The following is a 26752-nucleotide window of genomic DNA, read 5'->3' as shown; positions in this document are numbered from 1 at the left end:
ACCACGGAGGTAAATCCTGCTGCTATCCCCAAGACAGACAGCTGGGCAATATTTGTGTGGCAAACAACAGATAATGGGTTTACAAGAAAATAATCACCCACCTTTTCCGTGCCTGGTGTGCAGCTCAGTTTGCTTTGAACTTGTAGCTCCCTGTCTGGCACCATCTTGCACACAATGTACAGAAGAACCAGGCCCTCCTCTCTCGCCTTTGATTACAAGAACAGCACCACAGCCATGGGAAACACATCCCTGAGCCTGGACATGCAGCCACTTCAGTGGTGAGAAATACAGCTGGGAAATGAATTTCTGTACTGGCCGTATTCCTGTGTGCATGTTGATTTACCCCTACTGGTTTAGCCCTACAGCAAGATGTAAAGAAGTTCAGATCCATGCCAGGAAACAAAACAACTGTGCTACAACATTCAGGCACAAGGAACTTAAGAGAGAAAGAGCACCAGTCTCATGCTGCCTTGCAAGAAGTGGGAAGGGAGGAAGAATTCAGGACAGTGTGCTATGTTACAGTTGGGAAGGCTGGCTTTAATTTTCTCTTCTTTCCCACACTTTCTACACAGTTTTGAGGAAGCCAAACTGTCAAAATTGTCAAACTGTCAAAGGTGTCAAAACCCAAAGTAACACACAGCTCTCTAGAGGGACTTCAAAATCATCATGGGACTTAAATCTCTCAGGACTTTGTCAAACAAAGATAAAAATTCTTCTTGCCACTACACTGCATTCTCTTTCACTCTGCTGCTGTTCCTGCCTTTCTGAAGTGCTCACCTGCACTCTGATGTCTCACTCACCACTCTGATGTCGTACTGGGGGAAGGCACTTTCATCTCACCAGCCCAGGCTAACTGTTCCCTCATCTCTGTTCTCTGTCAGGAACAATCTCCATCCCTCCTGCCTCCTAAGGCAGGTTCTCTTGTGGCAGAAGTGCAGGGGAAAAAGCACAGCTACAGCTGGGCTTCTGAGGGAGCCACCTCATAAAAGCAAAGCTGACAGGACAGAAGGGCAAAGCACAGATAAGAACATCAAGGATGGAACTCAGACAGTTACTGACATATCCATAGCATGCCCAAAACATGAACGTCACTATCTGTTATTCAATGTCCTTAAACTGGAAAATACAGCAATAAGCATAATCTGATCATCATCCTAATTGCCCATTCAATTCTCCCATGATCTCCTGCACTGTGACACTACTTGAGCCTGACTCACTTATTCATCTCCTTGTTTTACATCAGCATAACTCCACTGGTGCCAAACTGAAGTCTGAAGTACATCTGTCTGTCAAAGACAGATGGTGTGAGATCAAGTAATATTTAGTCTCTACTGTATCAGCTTCTGATTGTTTCTGGAAAACTTAAGCTGAGTCGACTGCATATGTGCCAGAACTAGAATGACTTAAATGTGCATGGGAACTCTACAAAAGTACAAAATAATCTGTGACCTCATTTATTGCAGCTTCTCATTCATTCATTTTCTCAACATCCACTAGGGAAAACAAAATCTGGGTGGGGGACATGCTGCAAGAAATTACATCAGTGACTCTCTCTCCAGGGTAGTCTTTTCTGCCTCAGTCTCTTCTGAATCACATAGACAAGAAGGATAAATCCAGGCTATGAATCTGGACTACTGTATGGAATGTGCTTGTAAAAAACTAATGTCCTTCCCATTACATTGTAAGCTTACTTTATTTGCACACAAATAAACAAGCTAAGTTGAACTTTATAAAGGAAATGTATCCTACAGCTGCACAGACTTAATGCTAACTGCACTAAACTTATCATACAGATATTTCTTCACTTAAAAAACATATATATATCTCCCCCATTATTTATATATATATGTGTGTATATATATAAATAAATAAGGAAACTACATACAAATACAATGGAAAAATACATTCAAAAGCTTTTTATAAAACTTGGCACAATATTATATTGACTGTAATAAAAATATTTATAAGAGAAAGACAGATGCACGGAGAAACACAAATACCTAACGTCTAGTGCTTTGTCTAAATCCTGAAAATAAAATTTAGTCTTTGGTATTGCTAAACAAAGTTAAGTTGCAAGCATCTACAGTCCCAGCTTACAGCCTCTGCTCCACCCTCTCTGATTGTGTTACCACCACTTTGCACAGACTTTGCTGGCTGCAAGTTTCCATAATAATTTGCAAACAGGCAGAGAAGCAAAACCAGCTAAATGTGTAGTGTCTTCTTTCAAGGACTCAATCCAACCTTCATTAAATTCAGTGGAAAATATTCTATTGCCTTATTCAGGCTGAAGGTTATACGAAATATTTAAATTGATTTGCTGTCAAAGCGATGGTCACCCACCAGTGAAAAATAATTATAACCATGTAACAAACCATAGAACTGCCCCTGTGGCATTCTGTCCCTCATTTTCCCCTTCCCAGTGGGAAAAGTCATGACCAGCAGCTAGGGAGACGATCCAGTGGTCATGGGTAACTAAACCCTGAGCACACAGTAGAAGTTGCCCCGGAGGTTTTCCATCCAGCGTGTGAAATGCAGTAATGCTGCAGCAGCTTCAGTATGGAAATTTAGATTGAACTTGGTCTCAGCAGGAGCTGAAATATATCCAAGCAGTGGCTGCAGATGCATCCATCCCATAAGCCCAGCATGAAACCGAGGAATATCCTTGTTTCAACAGCAGTTGGGGTTCATAACACAGAGCAGAAGAATTTTTCTGTATAAGCCACAAATGCACAATATCCATCTGCATTTTTTCCCTGAAAGGTAAAAGCTTTTTGTCCATCTATTTTATCTTCACACCACATAAAAGCAAAACATTTTAAGAAAGGCACATGGCTCTTTGAAGCAGTAAGGGAAATGCACACCACAGTCTGATTCTCTAGGCAACTTCTATTATGGATATACCTTTTCATTTGACCTGTCTTATATCCAACCTGGGGCAAAACTAGACCAACAGAGAGGCAGCTTCCACAGTGATACCCTTTTATCTGTAGCTAAATCAAATCAACCTTTCAGTAAAAGTCTCTTTTCTACACATTTCTGGATCAATGCAATACAGGACATTTTGGGGGAAAAGCAGAACACAGCAGAGAAAATGAAAAATAAGTGCCTACAGTGTTAGTTATTGACATATGTCACAATTGTTGGCTTCTGATACCCATCCTCCCCACCCAAACAAAGATGTATGGTAACCTTGTTAATATCAAAATTTTAGCCAGTGATATTTTTAGTGGCAAAACCATAGATCCAATCAATAGTATCTGAAAATGTTCCTAGAGACACTGTGTATCAAAAAAAATTCAGGTTACATCTGCTGACTGAATGCATGCCCTTGTTATAAAATGCACAGGTTTTGGTGGATTATCCAAACAAGTTCTGGTTACTGAACTGTCTCTGATTCCTCAAGAAGTGCTGTGTAATTTGTGTAACTTGATTTTAAGCAAGAAACAAGATAGAACTGATGCCTACGAGTCTCTAGAAATGTTCCAGAAGGAAAAATGATCAGAAATCCTTGTCCCAGCCTGAAAGTTCATCTGGAGGGCTTCCCACTTCAGGCGGATAGCTGTCAAAGTAGCTGTAATCAGTCGGTCCAGACAACTAGGACATTGAAAACACAAACAAAAGGTTGTTTCAGAAACTTTTGAAAATGTTCTCTATTGATTTATGCATAATTTTTGTTGCTCCCAACGTGGAAATGAAAGGCTAATATGATACAGATGACTTCTTTCAATAGATGAAATTCCTCATTCTTTAAAAGAAATACCTCCAATAATTATGTTGTACAACAGAACAGTGGCATTAGCCTTCTTATACAAAAGGACTTCCTAAATATGATCAAATCCTAGATTTCACCCAAAGCCCTGTCAATTCAGTAAGAAAACTGGGCCACACTATACAGTTTTGGTTCAATTTTGCATAAGATCAAATCTATGCTCACAGGGGTAGCTACTCAAAGCAGTCCTCAGAATTGCTTTTAGTTTCAAATTGAGATTAAAGTGGGTTTCAAATGCTTTACCCTTAGTCTTTTTTCATTTTAGGGCAAAAACAAATAGGCCATTTAAAACAGGGAGCTTACTCAAGGATGTGTTGTAACTCAATAATAAGAGCACACAGAAATTTGTACTCTTCACAGTAATATGAACAATGCATCTTAATAATATGCCCATTACCAAGGGAGATATATTTTTTCAATATTAGTTTCTGACCAAACACCATTTGTTCTAGTAATGGTGAAAATATAATGCAAAGTATACAGACAGAATAATATTTCCATTATTTAACTGAAGTTACGCATTGCTCCGTCTCTCTCTCTCTTTCATTCAATTTTCACAAAAAATGTTGAAATGTAATAATTCAAATGTGTCTTTGGGAAATTTTGCTATCTCCATCAGTTCTTTGTAGCCAAGCTGTGTTAGTAAAGCATTATGATAGTGAAAGCCAAAGCCAATACCTCTCTTTTTAAAGGCGACGTTAATTTCCTCACTTTCAGACTATCCCAGTTAAAACCACTCAACCACCTGATTGAAAAGAGAGGAAAGACAGACAGGGAGAGACCAAAAGAGAAAGACAGGTTGTTTTCTGACGTTATACCACAAAGAGCTGAAAATCACATGAACAAGGGCTATAAGAGGCTTTTTTCTTGCCAATTCCTGTAACAACACAGTTAGAAGGAGGAATCTCGAGGACTGTCATTGTCATACAAGGCAGGGACAGCCTCAGGACCACCAGGCATTTGGCACTTCTGCACAGAGGAGGTGCAGAGACAGGCAGGTTAATATGCACAGAAATACAGCCATGCAGAGGCTTGTGTGTCTCTGTGGAATTCCACCTTTTTTACAGCATGAGAAGAGGGAGACAAGCAGAAAAATCAAAGAGCTTCTTTCCCCAGGCACGAACTGTAGGGCTTAGAAACAACTCGGATAAAAAGAGAAAGCAGAAAATGTTTAATTTACAGAGGACTTCCTTCGTTAGAAGAAAGACATGCATTAGAAAAATTCATTATGAGAAAGACTTTATTTGTTACAAGAAAGAGGACAAAACCCCAGAATTATTGCTCTGGAGCTCCTAACTACTCATTCTTAAGAAACAAATGTTGAAGGGTCAGGAGGTCTGAGAGGTCGATGCTGAACTAGCATTGATTTCTCTGAGAACTGAATTAAACGCCTACATCAACAGCCTGCAGCAAAACCAGTAAAAAATAAGATTTCTAGATAATCATGCTGAGGATTTATGTTCATATTGTTGCTTGCTATAGCTGCAAATATACTCAATAGCAATAGAGATCTCTATTTATGAGTTTACCTGGATAGGTCCCAACATATTAAAAATATTTCAAATTAAATCCCGAATTTTCTTCTTGGAAGTCTCTTTTGCTTACCTGTGCTTCTTGATGTCATTTATTCCATTCCTCAAATTGCCTAATCTTTCTGTGGGGTTTTGCCTTAAAAAAAAAAAAAAAAAAAAAAAAAAAAGAGAGAGAGAAAGAATAAGGATAAGGATTTATAAAATATTGCTCTTTTAAAAAGAGCACTTCTAGGTCCTAACTACTTGCATTTAAGAGTTGCAAGGGGTGGAGCTTGCACAAAACCTGTGGCCTCATGAAGAGGCATAATGAGGTGTTGCTCATTGGTCCTTTCTTCTGAGGATGAAGAAACCTTCTAGAAAGCCAAAACAGTGTCACTCAGCTGTGAGAAGCAGCAGAGGGAAATCAGCTGGCTGAGTTTTAGTTGCACATCGTTTTTTTTTCCTGGCCAGCAGGTCTGAGTTACAAAAGGAGGCAGATCAAAATTTACAGCTACAAAGATCCTTCCAATCATCGTACACAAGAATGCTGAATACTGTTCCTGGTGCCACGGGTGAAATCCCACAGGAGCTGGGAATCCAAAGTCAGTGCCACCAGCCAGAGGTTGTGCAGGCCACTAAGTTAGGCTGGCCCTTTTGAAATGCCACCTTCTGCACATTTTCAAAAGGACTTAATCCAGTCTTCAAGTGCCCTATGTTTTCTGTAGAATCTATATGCCTAAGTAATTTTGAAAGCTTTATTTTGAAGCTTTCATTTTGAAAGTCATTTTTGAAAGTTTTTTAAACAATGTGCTTGATTTGAAAATCAAATTCCTTAGCTCTTTCCTCAGCCCCCACTTAATTAATTTTCCCAGATATGTGTTTCAGACAAAATTCCCAGCTATAGAGAAAGCCCAGAGCCTCTGCTGCCTCTGCAGACTCAGAGGTGTGACACACTCAGGGGCATGTAAAGCATACTGAATATAATCAGAATGGACCATGCTGTGCATAACAATTCCAAATGAAGTTGTCAGGAATTCAATGCTTGAGTCTGAGTCCTAAAAGTACTCAATCTATCTACACTCAGGCTTTGCCCCGAACCGCCCGTCCTACCTGCACAGTCTGCGGATCAAATCCTCAGGTCTCCTTGTTATTATTTTAGGAAAATCCAGCTTTTCAATGCCTTTGAGAATCAAATTGTATGTCATCATTTGATCAGCCCCAGAGAATGGTGGGCTAGAAAAAGAAAGCAACAGTGATAAATGGAACACCTGGCAAGAGCAGGTGTGGCCAGTACTTTTCAAAGCAAATATTTGAGAATATAGAAAAAAATATAGGAAAAAAGCCCACCTTCCTACTTCTACAACCCTCACCCTTTCAGCCTGTTTAGGATATTAGAAAGGCTTGAAGTTGAGAAGCTTCCCATAGGTACAGGTAAAATGCATGACCACCTGTGTCCCTCTAAGCTAGCCCTGCCTCTAGCCTAACTCAGCGAAGCTTCCACATGTTATTGCCACTGAGCATTCCCAAAGAGTTGTCATGGAACTGTGCAGGGAGGCAAAGAGCGAGCCCTGCTTACAATCACCCACCCCACTGCACCCCATCACCCACTAATGGGGAAGAGAACAGTCTGTTGTCACTTGTTCCTCACAGGAAACATTATCAGCAGCTACAGGAGCCAATTATAGCTTGTGCCTGTAGCCCACTTTTGTCAGTGGCATTTCTGAAATGGTGGAAGGTAAGACATGCATAAGCGGCAAAAAGAAGTATCCTATTGCAAGGCTGCCTAAAAATAACCGTGGAAAGGTTTCTGAAAACAAACAAACTAGGTAAGAACTTTGAGTAGGAGGCACTTACCTGCCAGTGAGGAGTTCATATACAAGAATCCCAAGGGACCAAAAATCCACACTGAAGTCATGGCCTTTACTCAGAATGACTTCAGGGGCAACATACTCAGGGGTTCCACAAAACGTCCAGGTTTTCTGCCCTGATCCAATCTTCTTTGCAAATCCAAAATCAACCTGATCAAAATCAACACAAGCTGCATAATGCAGAGGAGTTTTGCACTGGGAAGCCTTAAGGTCTTAATTGCTTCCTCATCTCCTGCAAAAATCCCAGAGCTGCTAGTTTACAGCTAGAGCAACAACACAGTGTAGCTGTGAAGGTAATTCCAACTGAAGTAATTGGATTACTGAATGTTATAAAGCAGACCAATTTATCATCACAAGTAATTTTCTGAATTATTTTCCTTTTGGGGAGAACAACCCATGATTTCCTTGAGGACATGAGATGTCCCTGGAAAGAGTGGGTTGCTCGCTGTCCTAGGAACGGATATTTCAAGTTCTCTGAAAGGTATTCTCGTTGCACTTCTCATGGTCACAGTAAAGCATGGCAGGAGCTCTTTACTCTGTTCCCTCTCTACAAAGACAGGGAACCTGGGATTGCAAATTGAATCAATGAATGTTGAACCTATGATTGCTTGAGGCTGGACAGGGAGGTAATTCTGCACCTGGGAAATATAGTTTCTGTCCTTACATTAAAACTAGCTGCTGGGACAATCTTTTTCTTTCGTTGTTTATGCTGTGGCAAGAGCTCTCAGAGGCTGCAAATCCCCATTTTGTCTGTGGCTTGCAGAGGCTTTGCAATCCCTTTGTTTCTCATTGTGCAACAAGAAGCCTGCCCTCTTTACTGCTGAAGCACAAGAGTTATTAAACTCCAGGATCCTGGTTCTATAATTATGTGCTGTCTATTTACATCCCCCCTGCAAAGAAACAGGATACAGGCACAAAAGGATAACATTACAATGGATTACATCTTACCAGTTTTATATATCCTTCAGCATCCAAAATTAAGTTTTCTGGCTTCAGGTCTCTGTAGATAATTCCTATTTGATGTAGATAGTCAAAAGCCTCTGTCACACACCCAACACAAAACTTGGTGGTGAATTCATCAAAGCTGCCTCTGGAACAAAAATAATTACAATGAAGTTCTAAAAAGGCCTCAGTTATTAACCAGATATTATATAACACCCAGAATATTAACCAAACTGAAACAAACATCTTTTCATTGGACATCTTTTCATCTCCTTGAATGGAGAGCCTACTCAGTAGCCACATGGGGCTGACTGGTGACTTTAAAGGGCAGGGTTGTGCTGTGTTTGCAGTTACCTGTCTCTCAGCAAGCTCCACAATTCCCCTCCAAGGCAAGCCTCCAGGAGCATGTACACATACTTGTTATCCTTGAATGTGCGGTACAGTCTGTGGAGACAGACAGCGGCAATGTAGGGAAAGCAAAATAAAAAGCGAGACTTGCAGTGTCTTTCCTCCAGAACTCATGTGTGCCAAACCTCATTCCTAATAGTGCTGCCCAGGGGGTCAGCTGGGGGACAACCTGCAGGGAAACCTTATGGCTGACTTACTTTACAATGAATGGAGAACATATCTGCTCGAGGATTTTCTTCTCAGAATAAATATGCTCCTGTTGTTTGGTGTCCACTACGTGTTTCTTCTTTATACATTTCATTGCAAAAGCCATATTCTCATTTTTCACTTTAACCTGTGAATACAAGTGATGAAAACACATGAGGCAAGGAAACGATGTTTTACTAAATTGTTCTCAATAGATACACTGATACCCATCTTTTTCAACACAGCACAGGACTGAAATTGATGGCCACAACAAGGGACAAATTCCAGATTTTCTGCAGAACTGTTATGTATGATTTTAAGCCAAGCATCAGATATTTTAGTTTCCCAGTCCCCACTTGCAAAGTGAAATGTTCCCTCTGTTCATTTTATATATAGAAAATAGCAGCAGCTTGGATAGGTACTACATATTGCAATGAGTTTATATCACAGTGGGTCCCAATTTCAATTTAAGATTTCTAATCACCAGCATAATACAAAAGAACAAAAGGGAGAGGCAGTTTAGGAAGAATGTTTACAAATGATTTTGCATTACACTGAAATATTATCCAATATGCAATAAAAAGATGGAAGTTAAAACAGGGCCTCTTGGAAATGAAGGAAGCAGATATCTGCGTTCTATAACTGGATGAGAATTCAATTTTTAGTTTAGTATTCAGGTGCTGCTGTAGAATTCCAATGTGGAACTTTTTTTGTGAAGCATGAATCAGAATGAAACAGTTGATGGTCTAACTACTGTAAAGAATTATTGACTTCACTAAAAGCACAAAGTCCCCTTTAATTTACCATTACCTTCAGCAGCCTGCACAAAAAGCATTCAGGTTTTTGTCAGATGTTTGCTGCTCAGCCAGAGGTGAGTGGGACTTAAGGGTTTGGGCTAATGAAGCTTGTGGTATCCCAGAAGCACAGCTGTTCATGCTATTGAATATGACTCAAAAGAGCCATTGCAAATTGTTGGAAATTTCCCAGTCAACCCAGCTCAGAGACAGCTCACGCTGGCTGTGGTTGCTGTGGGGCGTACAGAAGCAGTTCTGACAGCACAGACTACGTGGTGCCGTTCAGACTGCTTCAGGTCCAGGCAGATTCCTGGAAAAAGGCCTGCCATTCAGGGGACATAACACAGGCAGGCACATCTGTAAACTCCACATGCACAGGCTGATGACTATGTCTAGTGACCGGGAAGATACTTTTAACAACAGGAGTTGAAGGCACACAAGAATGGATTTGCTTCTTTAAACACCCAAGTCCTGAAATACTTTTTAACTATGCATTGCTTTATGTAGAATTATTTCTGCCTGAGGGGCACAAGCACGCAGAATAGAAAATCCTTCACATTATTCAGTGGCTAAATCAATCATCCAAGACAGAGAACTATGTGAATAATCTTGAAACAATCTCTTACAAGCTCAACCCTTCCGAACCCACCAACACCCAGAGTTGTGACAACTTCTAAATTCTGGAATGGGGAAGGAGGGAACTGGGCTACTTTCTCCTTCAGCTCTATCATCTCCAAAGACACCTCTTTGGTCAACTGTCCACAGAAGGATCTTCCTCTGCATTAAGAAAATTAACATAGGTTAGTGCTCTTCCTTGCCATCACTTTTAATGATCCTATATAAAGGACAGGAAGGGAAATGGAAAAGGAGGAAAGAGGAGGAGGAAAGGAGAAGGAGGAAAGGAGAAGGAGGAAAGGAAAGCTTTATTTTCTAACAGAATCTTATTTTCTGCAGAAGCACTTTCTCTTTGGACATCCTATGGAAGTAAATTAGAAGAAAAATGCTACTGAAATTCACTGAGTAGAATCGACAGTAATTTTAGCAAGAGCTGATCCCTGGTGAGATTCCTGTTGATGTGGTCAGCTGCAAAATTTGGGCACTCCAAGCTGGAGAAGCAATGCTTGAAGGACTGTGTACCAGTTCCAGTTGAATTATCAGAAATAAGAAAGCAGCTGTATTTCTAAACAGAGGAAAAACATACTCCGCCAATCTTCCAGTAGTACTCAGACTGAAATTGGAGGCACAAAAACTGAAAGTGTGGCCCAAAGCTGAAAGCAGACATCAACACCATCAGTGCTACACCAAAACATTAAAAATAAACTGTTTCTTTTATGTCTGCTTCTTTCTTTTTGAAGTGGCACTTAGTTTTTTGCACAGTAATACAGTTCCTTAACTCAAACAGGAGTTAAAGTTGGCCTTCAGGGGTTTTACAAAAGAACTTACAATCAAAGCGCAAAATCTACTTGAGTGCAACATCACTTTTTTTTTCTGTGCTCAGTTTTCCAGGTATAGAGTGAATTCTTGTTTGGGAGTCAATACACTGAGATTCTATGTAATTTTTGTATCAGAAAAGTTTCTTGGACTCCATGAGCATATCCAGACAGTGACTGCTGTCATTCCCAGGGGTCCATCTCCTTCAACTACCATCCATGATTTTACTTACATATCTATCACTCTTTTTTGTGATTACCTACTATAGGTGCAACAAACAAATGATCTGACTTACTTTGCATGTCGCTTTTCATCAGCCTGGGTCAGATTAGCCACATAACCTTCCAGGTAAGTTTGCAGCTCCTCATAAGTTCCAACTGTTTGATTAAATGTCCTAAAAACACAAAGGAAACATCATAAACTGCTGAACATTTAAGTCATGACCTAGCTGGAGTTGGTTGATACTCAAGGATCACTTCCTCCAGGCTCAAGAAATGATCAAGAAATCTGGCAAAGGGGGCAAGAGACCCATGTGGAGAAATAATTACTCAAGCTTAAACAGGAAACACCTAGGAGGTGGAAGCTGGGTCAGGCTGCTTGGAATAATATAGAGAGGTTATCAGGGTAAATATAAATGAGACAAGGAAGGCTGAAGCCCATCTGGAATTAATCTGACCAAGGATGTCAAGGACAAGAAGGGCTTTTTCAAATACATCAGTAACAAAAGGAAAACCAAGGATAATGTGGGCCCATTACTAAACGGAGCAGGGACTCTGGTAACGGAGGACACAGTGAAGGCAGAGTTACTGAATGCCCTCTTTGCATTGGTCTTCACTGACAAGGACAGGCCTCAGGAACCTCTGATCCAGGAGACCAGGAGAAACATCACCACTACAAGGAGGGAAAGAAAAGAGTAGCTCTGAACTACTCTCAAGCTTCTGTGCACTGGCACCTGCTGTCAGCCTCTCTTCATTAGCATTCCTAAAGCACAACCACTCGTTCAGGATTCATTTAAAGAAACATTGTGGTTTTGCCTACAGTGAAGTCACATGAACCCACTGAAAGTCATGTTAACCTACTGAAAGAGGATGAAAATCTTTTATTAAAGTGTAATGTACTTACTCTCTGTCTATAACGAGGCACTCCACGTTGTACTCATCTGCAATAACGTTTGCTGATCTGACGTCATCGCTGAGAATTGAAAGGCATTAGGAGAATTCAGAAGCATATCAAAATCCTCAAAGTACCTCACACTGCACTCATGGAGGGCCACAGCTGCTCTAGGTGAAACTCCTCAAAGGCCTCTGGAGCCTGTACCTGGATTAGTGCTGCTGAACCAAATACAAAATTATTGCATTTTACTAGTCTTTATTATGGTCTAGCACAGTGGTTTTTCCAGTTTCAGTAGAGTTTCGATCATGACATCCTTTGGCAGCCTTCCAAGGAATTAGGGTGAGATGTAATTATCACTACATCAGGATTTACTACTTATTTCTAATATAATCCTTGGATATAAAACATTCCCAAACCCAAACTATTCCCTACTCAATCATCCACGTAAATATGTACTATGTGACCCCTTCTCTCCATTTCTTACTGCCATGGGCAATGGAAACAAGAGCTCATTCCAGTCATGATGGACCTTATCGATTCTGAAATCATCTGGCACAAGTTCTCACCACAGTTTTTACAGTATAAGCAATAAGCCACAATGCAGAGGGCCAGAATTTGACTTCTAGAGGGAAAACCAAAGGCAGATGCCAACTGTATACTTTCATGTTCTCTCTGCAGCCCCTCCAAACATTAACACAAATTGGGTCACTACCTTTGTCTACTGACTTTACAATCAAAAGAAAGATAATATTCGAAACAACCATGAGCTGTAGAATCTGACACTCGGTGATGTAACAGTTGAAATCCTACACATCATGAATCAGACAGTGTGAACAAACCTAATGAGAGCCTTTTCTCCAAAGTAATCTCCTTTGTGTAGATTTTTAATCACTTGAGGCTGTGAATGGTCTGCAGTACTCTGGGTAACTATCACCTGCAAAGTACAAGAACAAAAATTTAGCAAGGTAAAGTTTCGAAGTATTCCATGATTTTCTTCCTTTTCTGTGTATTTCAGAAATGTCTTAAACTCAGTAATGCTGCAGAAAGAGTTACAGATATATGTAGTTACCCCCTCCTCTCAAAAATTAAACCCAAACATTCCCTGACACCTCCCTGATTTTTGCTGAGAAGAAGGAATATATTCATTATTGGCAACCCCTCAACATTTTCTCCTCATACCTTTTGAAATAGAGCAGAATAAGTCACATTTTAATGAAAGACTAAGAAATGCTTCAGTTCCCACAGTGGGCAGATGTCATATGAGCTTCTTGTTTTCTCAGCTAAATAGACAGCACTCCAGAAGCATTAAATAACATTTATCCTCATGAAACTCTGCTTCCACAATAGCACATTCTGCTGATGCCTGTGTTAGCAAAAACCAAACTAGAATATCTACAGACACAGAGATGTATTGGAAATCCTCCTGGAAGTCTACTGAGTAAAATTCTCCTGATTTAATTCTTTAGGGTCCCATGTCAGCCTCCAAGGTACTAGCTGAGGGATAAAGGCTGCTGCCTTGCTCCTCTGGAACTAACAAATGAAAGGCTTCTGAGACACCTCAAAGGCCATTCTCCATTAAGCCTGGGACACCATTACTTCTTAGACTTCTCACAAGTCTATGTTTTGCCCATTAGATATTGCACCATCCAGGAGAAGATGTAGGGTCAAATCTCATTTACAAAAAAATTGACTCTACATCTCTGCTGCAGAGTCAAGAGGCCTCAGGACACAATTTAATTACATTGTAATTAGCACAGTATAACATGGGTTCATTGTGAATGGAAAATTAGGCTCCCTGAACCTCTGAAACGCTGCTCCAGGCTTTTATCACGGTATTGTGAACTAAAAAGCATGGGCAAAAACCCTCTGCACCACTTTTACTGAACACCACACCCCTCAAGGCAGCTTTTGAGATGCAAGTGTTTGTACATGTTACTCTGTAAGTGAGGTTTATTATGCCTTACCCTTCCTTTTGCTATTATAAAGAAGGTGTTTCCTTCTTCTCCTTCCCGAATAACGTAATCTCCCTTCACATAGTACTCCTGTTGGGGGGCAAGTGAGAGACCATATTGTCCAGTAAATCCTTGAAAGGTTACTATGCAGAGTTCTTAGCACATGTGGATGTTCCATTGATGTTTAACTTGCTATTTATGTTTAACCTTCATGCCTCCATGCAAAAAGAATAAAGAGTTACCACTGCCCTTGGGGAAAAAAATATCCCAGCTATGATTATATATCAAGCCCTTACCTTCAAAGGTTCCTGGCAAATGCAGCCCTAAGGCACACTGATGTTTGGCTGGATTCATGTGCTGGGGACCTAATGCCTTCTTCCCTTACATTTTGCAGTGTATGTGGTCCAAGGAATATGAAAGTATTACATATCCACATCACAAACAGGTAATTTGATTACCAAAAGAGTCCTGGAGAACAACTTTGTACTTAATCTTAATAAAAGATAGATTATAAATCCTCTTATCTACTTGCTTGACTCATTTGATGCCAAAAATATAACTTACTTCTATGTCACTAAATGTTATTACTTCCTGCAAACCTGAAATTCAACTCTGATTACTCCAAAACCACTCTCATATTAAAAAAGCTTGGTTGTTTTTTATTTTTGCTGATTTATTTTTCTTTGTTATTTTGAAAGCTTACTGAATACTATTTAGAAAAACTTAACAACATCTTACCACTTCCAGACAGTCCATGATCTTGGTTAATTTATCTTCAGGTAAGTTTTTCAGCAGGGACACACTTCCGGAAAACAGAAATACAAAACAACAACAAAAAAAAGCCCCACAAAGTAGTTATCATTAACACCTTTTTTATGATCTCTTCTCATCTGTACAATTTTTACAGTCACATTTTATAAGTAGTTAAACTGGTGGTGAACACAATATACAACTAAATCTTAAGGTTCAGGCATTCTCATCTTGGTTTTGAGATAAACAAAACTTGCACAACTTAGAAATGTGGCAAACATTGGTCAGTTTTTAAATCAACTTTGTATTTCAGGAGGGGAAGGACTTCAGTGGGCATGTGGATTGATTTCAAAAGAATCCAGCAATTACAAACCCAAGACATTATAGCAATTCAAGAATATATTTTCAAGTGCACTGCAGAGACTGCAAAATCAGACAAAGCTAATAATTTCAGTATTCTTTGGACAACTATTGAAAGAGAAGACAATTACAGTGATAACTCAGTGAACTTGCTGGTAAGAATAAAAAAAACCTCCCACCTTGATCACTTGGACTTGTAAAAGTTAGAAAATTATAGAAATTTCTATCTATTTAGGCTCAGCAAAGAAGTGTGTATAGAAATCAAAGGTGGAAAGGGGTGTGAAAATACACAAGACATTCTATGCATGGCCAGGCTTGGTATCTTGATTTAAAGGCATAACAGAATGATCATTCTCTGTTAAAAAGAAAATATTACATCAGCTAATTATGGTTTGGAACCTCTAACTTCACCATCTTCCTAAGGAGAAGTGTGACACCACTCTCAGTGTTCCCTGCAGGAGAGAATTATTCTGCTCTGCAGATATCCTAGTAATTTATGTTGGAATTAGTTCATAAGTTGAGAGACATGCAGATCTTGAATACAAGTCTCCAAAGGATAAGGAATATTCCTCCATCTACTCCAGCAGCTAACTAACTATTCGTTGGAGTATTTACTTAACTTTATTTATTACATTGTTTCAAATTCTAAACTGGTAACTTTCCTATACAGTTACTCTATTACTTAAATGCATTCAAGCACCTATTGAAGTTCCCTAGTGTAATGCAGGAGAAAAACAGTGAAAATGGGAAAAACTTACGAATCTTTAAAGAAAAAAAACCCCAAACATTCAAGCTTTTGAGGCCATATTTGCATGAAGAGCACCTTTTTCTCTCTGTTTACAACACAGGCACAGTATTGTTGTGCACCTTAGTAAGTAGCACAAAGCAATATTAGAAATAGAAATGGATCATATTTACCTTCTAAGGAAGTTTCTGTATTGCTCTTGTCTGGTCTGTGCAGTTACTCTCATGATATTTTGAAACACTTCTCTGTCCAATGCCCATGTTTTAACGTTAGTGATTGCTTCAAGAAAACAAAAAAGAAGAACAAAATCAGCAATGTTTTCAAATTATTTGATGGATGATATTACAGCATCAGGCCATGGTACAAGACAGACTAGCTATTTTACAAGGCCCAAGGCCAAATTTTAAAATATCCAGCACCTATTGTAATCAGACTTTTAAAAGAATTCAATTCCCACTTAAATAAAGCTCACTAAAGTAAGGAATAGGTTTCCAAATGGTTCCTTCGTGGAGCATGTTCCATAGGCTGAACAGCCTTGAAAATGATAGGGCTGAACACTTGGGAAGATCTACCCTAATCACAGCCAGTCATTGTACTCAAAAGCTGCAAACTGCAAAGAAGCTGATTTGAAAGAAACAAGAACGTGGTTGGTTTTCCAAAACCTATGATGTTAAATGCTGTGGTTTGGATCTAACTCTAATTCAGATTATATGCAAATGTTTGTGAGATATGCATGAAGATAGAAATAACAGAGGTCAAGAAATACATTTAATTTCATTTAATCCTGTGCTTCACAGGTTTTTCTTCAATGTATCCATTTTATAAGGCAAAAAACATTAATTTTTTTTTAAAGATAATCAAATTATTAATACAGTAAGCAGGCACAGGATTCAGCATCAAAGATGGAAACCACTAAGCAGCCTCTGAGTGCAATCATCGACACAACAGAACATGTTGCACTTCTAATTTTTTTTAAGCAAAAGGTGATTCTATTAAATTTAATCTCTTCTTTTAATGCTACACCCTATCCAGCAGTTTTCCTTCTGCCCTAAGAAAGAACAAAACTGTGTTTCCTGCGAGATAAAATTTACAGAAAAATTTAGGGAAATTGATTTCCTCCATTTATCATCAACATAGAATCATTTTTACAGGGAAGAAAAGTGCCAGGTTTAAAATGATGCACAGTCATTCGTCCTTGTACACAATATACACATATGCACTGCCATTTACCAAAATAGATAAAAAAATATTTTTGGATGCTGGATGGGAAAACAAAGGTGTCACTTTGGTTTTATTTTTCTCCTAGATGACATCTTTCAGTTTACTTTGCACGAAGAAAACACTGCAAGTATCCAGCCTATTGCAAATGTATTTCCTGTACTTAACTAAATGAAGCAGTTATAGAGTTAAAAAAACACCTGAAATCTCAAAGATGAGATAAAAAAAAAGAGAGAAATTCAGAACCATAGGGGTAAATCACACTGCCAATTTCAAATACAGCTACTGCCTGTGAAGATGCTGCTGAGTAGCAGCAGCCACTGAAATGCTGTTTGGATAAAATTCTTCACTTGTGAGTTTTCGAAGACTGCAGGAAAAGAGTGTCAGGAGATCCAGCATCAAGAAAGGGTTTTCACATGTTTGTTTACTATTCATGCTCAGTTATGGCATTGTACTGCTCTTCCTCCACAACAAGGATCACAGGAAAGCTATTGGGGAGGGGTGGATTTCTGCAGTGATTTCAAGTATTCAAATACCTTTTCTTGTCCATAATTGGACAAATCTTGTCCTACCTCAAAACCAATTAATGCTAACAAAGGTCTAAAGCAGCTTGACATCTTATTATGCAGAAACACTACTTTATAATGCTAATACTATACAGCAGGCAAAAAAGAAAAATAGGGAACATATTCAATTAGAACAGCATGCTAGTAAGAAAAATAATCACATTACTGATGCTGTTCTGTTTATCAGGCAGCAACAAAAACAGATTACATGTAATAACTTCCATCTGCACAGCCAGCAATGATTAAGTACCTAAACTGGGTGCAGGAAGAAAGACCAAAAGCTTTTACAGCAAACAACTTCTTGTTTTATTCCATTTGCTCCTTTCTAAGTCAACATGAACTCTTCATACTTACTGGTGGCACAAAGTCCCTGCAGATTTCGACAAGAACAGAAATTAGTCTTTAAACACAAGTAATATTTATGGAATGGTGGAGAGTGGAAAAATTGTGAACTTAACCATATTTAGTCACTTACTTGTTTGTCACAGAGCAATTATGGCATGTTGGAAAGGGAATCAGAGTATTCAATGGATGAACACCCTGTCTTATACAGGAAGAGAGATATTTGTATCAGAGCAACACTTAACTCCATCCTGGTCAGTCACCAAACTGCCAGCTGCAAATGGATCTAGGCAAGACTCAGCAACAGAATGATGACACTAAAACAAATACAAAAGCAACTAATTCCTGCATAATTTATTTCCTCTTGAATTAGACTGTATCTGCTCTACTAAAAACACCATGGTTCTAATACGCCTTCAAACTCTGTAATTTCATCCTCAGGGTTGCATTTGACACAAGAACATAAGAACCAAAGACCATCACCTCTGCTAAAGCATCCAAAATTAAAGCGCAATCCTCCCCTAGTACTTAGTATGCTACAGATCAGGCTAACCAGCACAATTTGGAGGTGCCTAATTGTTTATCAAGGGTTATGCCAGGGATGGAATTATATTCACAGCATTGTATTATTTGAGTTCCCAATCAGAAGTAACTTATGGAAGGAATATGTGAGTTTACTGTAGATAACCAAGACACGAAAATATCTATTAAATGAAAACTTCAAGGAAACTCTGGATATAATAGGGATCTCACAAAAAATACATAGTTTTCATTTTGAGTGATGTTGTTGTAAATAACCTCAGGTACCTTTCACAGAAGCTGTCCGTGTGCAGTTGTATAAAATGGCCAGTTCACCAAATGCTGTCCACACAGGTATTGAGGAGAGTAGTTTATTCTGCTGAAAGACTTCCAGACTTCCCTCTGTCAAAAATCATCAGGATAATAGGTATTAAACCTGTGCTCAGCTGCACAGAGTGAATGGAAAACAAATCAATATATTCCTGACTTTGCTGCTCCCTGGAACACAGGAATGGGAGCAATGATGCAAAAAGTGCTTTGAAACACAGGTACAAACCAGTAAAGACTTATTTTTTAAGGTGTTCTGCTAATTTAAAGATGTGGTCTGGAAGGGAGGGTCATTCTAAATCCTGATGGGATAAACCTTTGCTACAACAAGCCACTCACTAGTGGTTCAGGTGCTCTAGTGTGGTGTAAAGAGAAAAGTCTTAAAATAATGATCACAGGAGAAATTACTCATGGTTTGTCTCTTCATACACAGGCACGAGTATATATGTGCAGAATGCAAAGGAGAGGGCAGAAAAATTAAAACCACATTAAACCTTCCTTCAAGAAGTGGCTCTTGAGCCTCACCAGCAAAAGGCAAAGAAAGTCTGAACTTCTTCACAGGTTATGGCTCCAGAAAACCTTCCCTTAAACATGTTATGAAAGTTGTGCCCTTTTCTCTCCAAGGCACACACCATTTCCTCAAGAAAGGCCTAATGTGCCAGCAAAAGTTCCAGGTGCACATTTCCTTTCTCATATTTCATCTGTTTTCAAAATTTTATCATTTTATCTCACAAGAATAGGACCACCCCATCACAAATCCAGCCTCCTCTTTTCTCCTGTAACATTTATGTTTTCCTAGCACAGTTACCATCATTTTTGTCCAACTAACCCATCCATATGAAGCCAGAAAATGAGCTTTCCAACATATACCAGTTTGCTCCTGCTTACGTATTCCTACCTCAACAGAACATACTCCTTACAGTATGAGCTCCAATGCATGAGAGTCTCTGGGCCTCTTAGTGACCCAAAATTAATGAAATATGCAAATTAATCACAAATACAGGTTTGGGGTTTTTTTTGTTTGTTTTTGTTTTGTTTTTTTAATGATGAAATAACTTATTGCTGATAGGAGCAAATTCCAGGTGTTAAACTTGGGGTCCACTATAGCTGATCAGCAATTTGAGGCACAGTAGCAGTCAGCACAAATGACTGCAGACTTGTTGGCATTATTTTAGGAAAGTCTTTTATCCTAAAGCTTTTTGTTTGCTTTGTTGTTTTGTTGGTTTTTTTTGTTTTTTTTCAGAAAAAATCGAGCAGGTCTTTTCTTTTGTAAAAAAAGACAACCTCTCAGCTTTGAGAACAGTAAATGCAGACCTCATGTTTCAATTTCCCAAACACAGAAAACTGGTATCTTATAAATGTTGAAAAGTAAGTTTATTTCAGGATTGGCTTCACCATTGAGCAGTTCTCAGTATTTTAAATAATACCTGTTCTTCCTCTGGAGAGGAAAGGGTTGGCTACACCTACAACAGAAAGAAATTCCTGGCCTCTGGGCTTTCAGAAATGAAAAAGGTCATGAGAAAACACTAAATCAAGAGTCATGTTTCCAAGGTGCTTTTTATTGCTCTCACTCTGTTTCATAAAAGTCACAGGTAAAACTTGCATTGCCCTCCGCAGAGACAAATTATTTAGGAGCACAAACACCCTCACTGCGAATTCCTGCAAAACCTTCTAAACCCCTTTCATGTTTCTTGCACTTGTGTGTTGTACCAGTAAGCAATATTCACCTTTGAGCACAAAAATGTGGTTGCCTGGTTCTCCCTGTCTGATGACGTAGCTGCCTTGCTGGAACGTCCTCTCATACATACATTCCACCATGTCTCGTGTCTGGTGAGGCTCCAGTCTCTTCAAGAACTGGTTTTTATTCAGGGCATCTGTGATAAGCTTCTTCTCACTGGTTGCAAACAAAAACCCACAAAATTTAAAATACCCAGTATGGCTGGGGTACGTTATTCACCAAACATTCATGCCTCCCAAGAGGATTCCTCTCATTGCTAACACACTGCTCTGCCTGCCTTGTCCAGACCTTGTGCGATGGTAGCGTGGTTAGTGCTCCCGATGTTGACAAAGGCAAAACCCTGGCAAGATTTCTGAGGCATTTAAGGCCTCTTCTTGTTTGTATTCATAAAGCAATGCAAGGTTGTCATCAAAACTAGGTTATGTGGGAAAAATCTCCTGAGGACAATCCAGGAATGAACAAAGCTAAGGCACCTAAATACATTTACATTGATACTAGCCATGTAATGACTGAAAATAAGTGAAGGCGATGAGATGAAGCAGGAAAATAAAACCAAGTAGCTATGGTGAGGACTGTGTTTAGAAATAGGGATCATAACTTAGCTTCTGCTGAAAGCAATAGGGTTATTGGAATATAAGCTCTAACTTAGTTTTCAGCTAAAACCAACCATGCTAATTTGATTCACCCTGGCCTGCATCATGTACATAATTCTGCAATAAAATACAGTAATTGCATATAACCCAATAGGTAAAATGAGCACAAAGGCTTCCTATAGAATAGGAGACTATGCTTCTAAAACTTTCATTAAAACCATTCATGCTGAGATACTCCAAACAAAAGTATGGCACTCAAAACCCTGCCATATTAATAGCATAAAATTATGCCATTTGTTTTACAATTATTTCTAAAAGGGACCGGTGACACTCTGGACTCAATGCAGATTCAAGAGCACAGCATGGAGCTTCCCCTCCTTCTGAGAGAGCTCCTTTCAGAGCTGTGTAGCAACACTGTGGAGTTACCTTGTGCAGAAGTGGGGCTGGATTAAGTCCTTTCTATGTAAAGGAGAGGCAGCTACTGACACCAGCAACTCCAAACATCCCTATGGACACTGTCAGGATAAAGGATCAGTATTTACTAATTACAGTGGACAGAATTGTGTAGACAGTGAAGGTTATGCTTTGTTCTTACATGTCTGAACTCTCTGAACTTGACCTACTACAGTATTTAGAGTCCAGATAAAGAAACCAAATGTTTGGACCTTTCAGCATTTGGCTGTCTCAACAACAAGGTGATGGTGTCTTAGTGCATGTGTATCACAGGCTTATCTAACTCAGAGGCATAGCAATGCACAGCAGCACAGCTTTGTGGTGATTTTTTTGGCATATGTCTGCTTCCAAAGTATTTGGAAGATCAAATAATACTTTGGCCACTACAACATCAAAAAATGATGTGCATTACGTTTGGATTGCTTAAGCTGCAATACTTGCTTTGGTTCTGGCTGCTGCACTTTGCTAATCCACTGGCTCTTCTCCTGGTTTTACTCCTCACTGCTGTTGCAATTCTGTCTCTGAAAGCACCCTAGAAAACCATGTGGTGGACTGCAGCACAAGGATCGTGCCAAGGAGAAGACAGGTTACAAACAGAACGCTCCTAAAACAATGATTTAAGCTACCCAGGTACTTGTGATAAAATATTAATGCAGTTCCCCTTACTCTGGAAAAACACTGCTAGCTGAAGTTCTCAGCTCTTTATGGTGACTCAGGCAGCCTTTCTGATTCATGAGGCACCCTCTAAGGTGCAGTGCTGGACATGATGGATGAGAAAACAAGTCTCATAACTCTCAGGTCTACTATGGTACAGACTCAGATATGCCATGAATAATAAAGCTCCCCACAAATCTGAGGCACTTAAGTGACTGGCTGAAGTCCAGGTAGAGTCTGGCTACCACCACAGACTCTCAGGTTATGTCTACACTGCAAGGTAAAAGAGGGTCTAAGTTAAGCTTAAGGATACCAGTCTGATACCTCTGTCTGCAAGGTCAGCTGTGGCCACAGATATTTCTGGGTCTGTCAGAGTCTAGAAAGTGTAATTGGATTCAAAGAGGAACAAGGAAAATTCAGTTCCTGCACCATGACCCTCAGAAGCTGGAGGGCAGGAGGAAGGTGGCAATAAAGCTAAATCCCAAAAAATCGGTAAGATTCTCATCTAAAATACAGAGGCTACCCACCACTCTTCATATGAAACCTGTGGGACACAGATGATCCTTGGTTAAAGTTACACACAAACTCAACCAGCGTCTATCACAGCTGCAAAGCCTAAATGAAAAAGATGAATACTTTAATCCTGATTTATCATGAGGAGAGGATATAATTGTGATAAAAGTAATAACCTTGTAACACAAGCATAGAAGCCCTCTGAAATGAGCTCACCTGGAATCCTTTCGGACTGTTGCTTTTTCAAGGGAAAACATAGTTTGCCTGCTCGAATCACACAGTCGTGTTGTTGGCTCTGCAGATACACCTTCCTTGGCTCCTCTCCTCCTATCAGCAGAAACTTTAAATGGAGAAGGCTGAAGAAAGTGCTCTCCTTGAGTCCTAACAACATCCTGCAGCTTGTTCAACTGTATGCACTTGCTCTGAAGCTCCTTGGTGAGTTCTGCTATGACCTTCGTCTGCATAGCCAGCTGTGACTGAAGCTCAGCAACATGGCTTTGACTCTCTTGCAACTGCTGATCTTTTCTCTTCAGCTCCTTTTCCAGTTCAAGTACCTTGCTGCAGAGGACATCAGCTTGCCCATTGATCACATTGATGCCTAGGCATGGGTCCATCAGAAACTTGTGGCTGGCAGCACAGCCAATAGCAAGGTTTGCCACATGCCTATTTGGCTGCCTCAGGTGCTTGGGTTTCACTAATCCATTCCCCATTTTGTCCAGACACCTAGGTGAGAAAGTAAATTTGCAGTTTTATTTCATTCCCGAAGAAAAAATAAAATCATAGAATGGTGAGCAGTGAATTTAGTAACTAGCTGGCAGCTGAATTTGCTGTATGCAACTGTAGTAAACACAGCTGATTGCTTTCATCCTCTCCAGTCCTGCAAGTCAGCAGAGTAAAGGGCAAAGAGAAGAGGTAGGGAACGGTGGTAGAAACAAAGCAAAAGATCTCATGGCTACTACTCAATTTTTGTGAGTTTAAGAGATGTGTAAGCTGCTATCAGCCTAACAAAGACAAAACAAATAGCAGGAAGGAGAAAAGCTTGTGCTTGACTGTTGAAGCAAGAAAACTGTTAGAAGCAAAAAATAAAAGTTGGATCACTTCCTCACTGAGGAATAATTATTGTGCACACAGACTAATTTAACCAGTGGGTACATACCTGCCTGGCATAAAGGATATGTGATTAGTAAGCATATGTGTTAACACACAGGCAGCTGGCATCATTTCTGCAGCTCACTTATTCATCTAAAATTGGCTCATATTTTTTAGCGTAACAGGTGCTACTACTGTCAAGGAACAATTATCTTTTTATGGGGCATTACCCCCTTCCATTGGCTACTCATGAAAAGTGACCAGGAAAAAAAAAATGTTCTGGGCTCCTGTCAGAGCACCTATGCCTCAAACAAGCACTTGTTGCAACCAACAGCCTTCAGTAGATTTGCAGCGACCCACCTTCTTCCTTGGACACAATCTTTGGCATATTTCATTGGATCATTTTAAGAGGAACAAGGAATCATGCTGCTGTTGTGGTCAGGCATCAGCAGGCCCGAAGTAGCCGTTTGTCTGCCCCATGGATGAAGGAGACCTTTTTCAGGCTGAATCCCAAGTGATGTGGATTAAGATAATCTCTTTTACTGTTTTATTGAAACTGGATAAGGACATGTCCTTGACAAGGTATGTTGATGAAATGACAAGTTGGGAAGCTTCAGCAATTTGCTTTTACTTGTTAGTATAATCATACTTTTAACAGATGCACAGTTCTGTTCTGGTTTACAGCCTTCAGTGGGTCAGAACTGAAATAGCTGACAGGGTACCTCACATTCCAAATCTAGTTTTCTTTAAAATAGTCTTTCTTCTCAGCTCTGTCTTGCTTATTGTGACTTTAAATAATATTTTTCATTTGTGCCAGTTTCACAGATGCATTTTGACAGCTGGTGCTTCAGCCTGTTAACAGGGTAGTATGTCAGAAATGAAGGCAAATCTGTACTGCACATAAGGATTTAAACAAATTGCACACAAGGGTACCGAACCAAATAACTCTGAAGAGGGACCTGTGTGTCACTGCACATGGCTTAACCAAAAATCTTACCTCAGCATGCAACTGTATTTAAAAACGACCCCAAACAACGACCAACATAAACTAAAAGTTACAATATAGAGAGGAAATTATGGGAAACACATCATAGCACTGTAACAGTCTCTGCTACGATATGCAGTGGCAGTCACTGCATTTCAAATAAAAGATATCCAACACACTTTGAAATTATATAGGGCAGAGTGACTGCCCCAGGGCACAGAAAAACCTACTGTTTGGATTGTATCCAGAAACAGAGCAGGTTTACTGTGTGATGACTGGAGTTCATAATCTATCAAACACACTAGAGTGTTAGAAGCTTCTGTCTTCCCACTGTATATGCACAGTCAGTTGTCAGTGGACAATGGAACAAGCAGTCGGATCTGACAGATCCCTCTTTCCACATGGTGCCCTTTACTGGCCACTTGTGTAGGAAACTCATGTATCAGGAATCAATAAAAGACTGGCAGGTGATTTTGGTAATTCAACATTGCAGTAGTCAATTCCAGCAGGAAACTTAAAGCCTTGCTCCTCCGAGGTTTGACCAGCTTTACCCACAGCTCAGGAGACAAAAGGCAAACCAGTGCATTGCACCGTGTTTGCTACAGGGCACCTCACACGCTCCTTCGAGGTCGCTGGACAGACGGGGCCAGGGACCGGACAGACCCAAAACCCGCCCGGGAGCGACGGAGGTGTCCGCGCCCGCCGCGGGATGCTCCGGGGATGCTCCGGGGATGCTCCGGGGATGCAGCACCAGCCGAAACCGGGTCCGTCGCAGGCCCGCACGGTGTCGGCGCTGCCGGGCCAGCACCCCCGCCCAGCCCCCGCCCCGCCGGGACCCGGCATAGCCCCGGGAGGCCGCAGCTCCCCCACGCTCCCCGGCCCCGGCCTTCCCCGGCCCCCGCCCTCACCTGCGTGCCCGGCTGGCCCCGGAGCCAGGGCGGGCTGGCGGCGGCAGGGACGGAGCGCTGCTCCCGCGGAGCCGGGCTGGGCACGAACCCGCTCCCGCTGCCCGTCACGGGTGGCCGGGGATGCGGCGGGGCGGGAGAGGGGGCGGCGGTGCTCGCCCGTCCCTCCCTCGCTCTGTCCCTCCCTCGGCCGTGCGGGGGCTGCGGGGCGCTGGGCTGTCCCCCGCGCAGGGAAGGGCAGCGATGCGGGGCGTGGGGAGCCGCCGGTGCCGTGAGGCAGGGAGGCGGCAGCCCCGTCCCAGGTGGGCGGGACAAGCTGGGCTCCTCAATGCACCCCACCTGGCAGAGAGGTAAATGCAGGGCCCAGCTCAGCTCGGGCCACGTCCACAAGCGTTTGTCCTGCTTGCTTTCCGCTGCCCTGTGGATGGGTCTTGAAGTGGCTGTCGGGCACACAGCTGCAGAGGTCCTGCAGCTCTTGTTCTCTCAAACTGACCCTCAAACACCACTGCACAGTCCTGCAAGGAGCTTGCTCATGTCCTAGGATATATCCTCACTCAGGCTCGCCTCAGAGTGCAGCATTGCCTGTGTTCAGCACTGACTCTTGGTGGAGTACAGGTTTCACAAGGGCCATTCTCTCCTAGCACATGCCTTTATGTTGATTCAAAACGTCTGTATTCAGGGCTTGTTTACCCAAACAGCCTGACAAACCAGGGATGAAAGGATTTTACAACAGGCGAAGAGCTGCATGCACACCTCTCCTATGGATGCTGTCAAGAAGACTTGGTCTAATGCCAACCTGTAGCCTCTAGGACACTGTCTCTCCAATTTTCTTTTCTGCAATTACCCCCTCCTTTTGGGATGGCCTATTTATAAATCTTCCTTTGGTTTCAATAGATCTCAGGGTTTCACAGTCACTGTCCATGTCTGGGATGAAGCAGCTCACATAAATTCTAATGGGACCCGCCCACAAAAAAAAAAAAAAAATACAAATAAATGTTGCTCACATACATTTCTTTACTCA

The 26752-nt window shown here is 40.8% G+C and overlaps 1 protein-coding gene across 5 annotated transcripts; it reads right to left on the bottom strand.

Moving 5' to 3' along the window:
- Nucleotides 1–1674: 1674 nt before the first annotated feature.
- Nucleotides 1675–25858, bottom strand: PRKG2 (protein kinase cGMP-dependent 2). Of its 5 annotated transcripts, none has more exons than XM_048304775.1 (19): nt 25735–25858; nt 22969–23475; nt 20529–20695; nt 18763–18876; nt 16003–16108; nt 14713–14776; nt 13987–14064; nt 12862–12956; nt 12032–12100; nt 11205–11303; nt 10105–10255; nt 8696–8832; nt 8445–8534; nt 8097–8238; nt 7135–7298; nt 6391–6513; nt 5375–5437; nt 3466–3594; nt 1675–2753 (listed from the first exon to the last, which is right to left on the bottom strand). In XM_048304775.1, the coding sequence occupies exons 2-19, from the start codon at nt 23460–23462 to the stop codon at nt 2582–2584; spliced, it is 2457 nt and encodes an 818-aa protein (XP_048160732.1). In that variant the 5' UTR covers nt 23463–23475; nt 25735–25858; the 3' UTR covers nt 1675–2581. The 5 variants fall into 5 exon arrangements, with proteins under 5 accessions (XP_048160732.1, XP_048160733.1, XP_048160734.1 ...); XM_048304779.1 differs by lacking the exon at nt 25735–25858 and adding an exon at nt 4448–4514 and having other exon boundaries at nt 2667–2753; XM_048304776.1 differs by lacking the exons at nt 13987–14064; nt 25735–25858 and adding an exon at nt 24202–24219.
- Nucleotides 25859–26752: the final 894 nt, after the last annotated feature.

This window comes from Corvus hawaiiensis, chromosome 5 (genome assembly GCF_020740725.1).
Source record: "Corvus hawaiiensis isolate bCorHaw1 chromosome 5, bCorHaw1.pri.cur, whole genome shotgun sequence".
Classification (NCBI taxonomy): Eukaryota; Metazoa; Chordata; class Aves; order Passeriformes; family Corvidae; genus Corvus; species Corvus hawaiiensis.
This window is presented reverse-complemented; position numbering and strand designations above follow the sequence as displayed.